The sequence below is a fragment of the Helianthus annuus genome, chromosome 6, assembly GCF_002127325.2.
Source record: "Helianthus annuus cultivar XRQ/B chromosome 6, HanXRQr2.0-SUNRISE, whole genome shotgun sequence".
NCBI lineage: Eukaryota > Viridiplantae > Streptophyta > Magnoliopsida > Asterales > Asteraceae > Helianthus > Helianthus annuus.
In genome coordinates, this window is record NC_035438.2 from 137827755 (window position 1) to 137830014 (window position 2260).

At 39.2% G+C, this 2260-nt stretch overlaps 1 protein-coding gene across 1 annotated transcript; it reads left to right on the forward strand.

Annotated features, from left to right (window-relative positions):
* LOC110936417 (3,9-dihydroxypterocarpan 6A-monooxygenase-like) lies at nt 1-1946 on the forward strand. The gene is made up of 2 exons (XM_035974627.1): nt 1-908; nt 1115-1946. The coding sequence occupies exons 1-2, from the start codon at nt 24-26 to the stop codon at nt 1742-1744; spliced, it is 1515 nt and encodes a 504-aa protein (XP_035830520.1). The 5' UTR covers nt 1-23; the 3' UTR covers nt 1745-1946.
* Nucleotides 1947-2260: the final 314 nt, after the last annotated feature.

Sequence of the window (2260 nt, forward strand, 5' to 3'; positions counted from 1 at the left end):
TCAGCTCTATAGTTCACATAACCATGTCTAGTTTCGAAGGCTACTTATTCCTCATACTTATATGCCTGATCTCCACCATCTTCATCGTAAAATTCTTCAAATCTACTCGTGCAAAATCTAATCTTCCACCAAGCCCATTTCGCCTTCCCATCATCGGACATCTCCATCTCCTCACTCCACTCCCTCATCAAGCTTTTCACCGTCTTTCTCTCCGATATGGGCCGATATTTCAGCTATTTATGGGCTCTGAACCTTGCGTTGTCGCTTGTTCACCAGAAACAGCCGTAGAGTTGCTTAAAACCTCTTTAGATCGACCTCAAAATACAGCTGTTACTCACATAACTTACGGATTAAAGGACTTCGCCTTTGCTCCATACGGAACACATTGGAAGTCCATGAAGAAAATAGTCATGTCACAACTCCTAAATGGTAAAGCAATTGACTTGCTCCAACCAGATAGGCGCGATGAGATTACTCGTTTTTTAAAAACTTTATCTGAAAAGGCCAGTGTTGGTAAAGCGGTAAATCTTGAAGCCGAACTGGTGAAGGTGACTAATAATTTGATAACAAGAATAACTTTGGGCCAAAGATGTTCAGAAAATGCTGGTGAGGCAGATGATATAAGGAAACTGATTTACGAAATAACTGAGGTGATTGGTATATTCAACCTTTCAGATAGCATTCGCCTGCTTAAAAGACTAGACTTGCAGGGACTTCTGAAAAGAGCTAAGGACATTCATAGAAGATATGATGCATTAATAGAGAAGATCATGAAAGAGCATGAAGAGGCAAGAAAGAAAGGGACACAGCCTGAAGGGAAGGACTTGCTTAACCTTCTACTAGATATGGCAGAAGATGAAAGCATGGAGATAGATTTGTCCAGAGAAAACATCAAAGCCTTCATTCTGGTATTTGTTTTCTTTAGTTTTCTTTAAAAATGGCTTCTTTGAAATAGGGTTTCATATGAAGTTAATATCTTAGTTTTGAGGTCTAACAACACATCCATTTATTTCCCATCATGGATTTTGAAGATAACCCATTTTATGAAGAACTTCATTTTTTTGGGTGTTTAATTGTGTATGCAAATACTAACTTAGGTATCTTTTCATTTCAGAATATATTTGTTGCAGGAACAGACAATTCAGCGATTACCACAGAATGGGCTTTATCAGAACTCATTAATCATCCAAAGGTTATGAAAAAAGCTATCGAAGAAATCGACCATGTTGTTGGCAAAAACAGACTTTTACAAGAATCAGACATACCAAACCTTCCCTACCTCCAAGCAATTATCAAGGAAACGTTACGTCTCCATCCACCGGTCCCAATGATTCCAAGAAGATCAATAGAAGATGGCACTGTGGCAGGCTACAACATTCAAGCAAACACTACTGTTTTTATCAATGTGTGGGCTGTTGGCCGAGACCCGAACTACTGGGAAAGCCCACTTGAATTCAGACCTGAAAGATTTCAAGAGAACCGGTTGGATGTAAGAGGACAACACTCTGAGTTTTTACCATTTGGAAGTGGGGGGAGGATGTGTCCAGGGACTTCATTAGGGTGGAAGATGGTGCATGCAACATTCGGTGCAATGCTTCAGTGCTTTGAGTGGAAGGCTGGGAAAGATGGGAACCTTCCTAGAGTTGATATGGACGAGGGTATTGGCTTAAGCAATCCTAGAGCAAACCGTTTGGTTTGTGTTCCTGTTGCGCGACTTGATCCAACACTATTATCAATAAATTAGTTTATGGGTTGTTTTGTTGAGATTAATATTCATAGAAGTGGTCGTTGCATAACCTTTGGAGTCTTGTTTGAGTCATGTGATAGATTTTGAATAATGCTATTTGTTAGCAAAGTTTGTTATTTCATTTTGTTGTTCGAGTCTGTAAGCTTATCCACATAAGCAACCCATTTACTTGGAATAATATTCATCTAGTTAATTGTCATATTCTCTCTTTGTTAAGCTTTTATTCTTCGAGATTATGAAAATTTTTGTGTGAGGTATTGTTACGGAGGCGGGTATGGGTTTTGGAGTATCTGTTTCAAAATTGTGCTTCGTTCTCAAGATCTGTGAACTGCATCGCCAAAAGCTACAATGCAGAGGATATTGATATTACATGTCTGCATGGGAGCAAAAAGAAAGATGCACGAGTGTTCTGTTGGGTTTGAAGACCTTTGCTTATTGGGATTGTTGAAGGCTTAGAAGACTTTAGGCTTGTTTTGATCCATCATTGTTTCCATGGGACCTAAGTTACTTAAC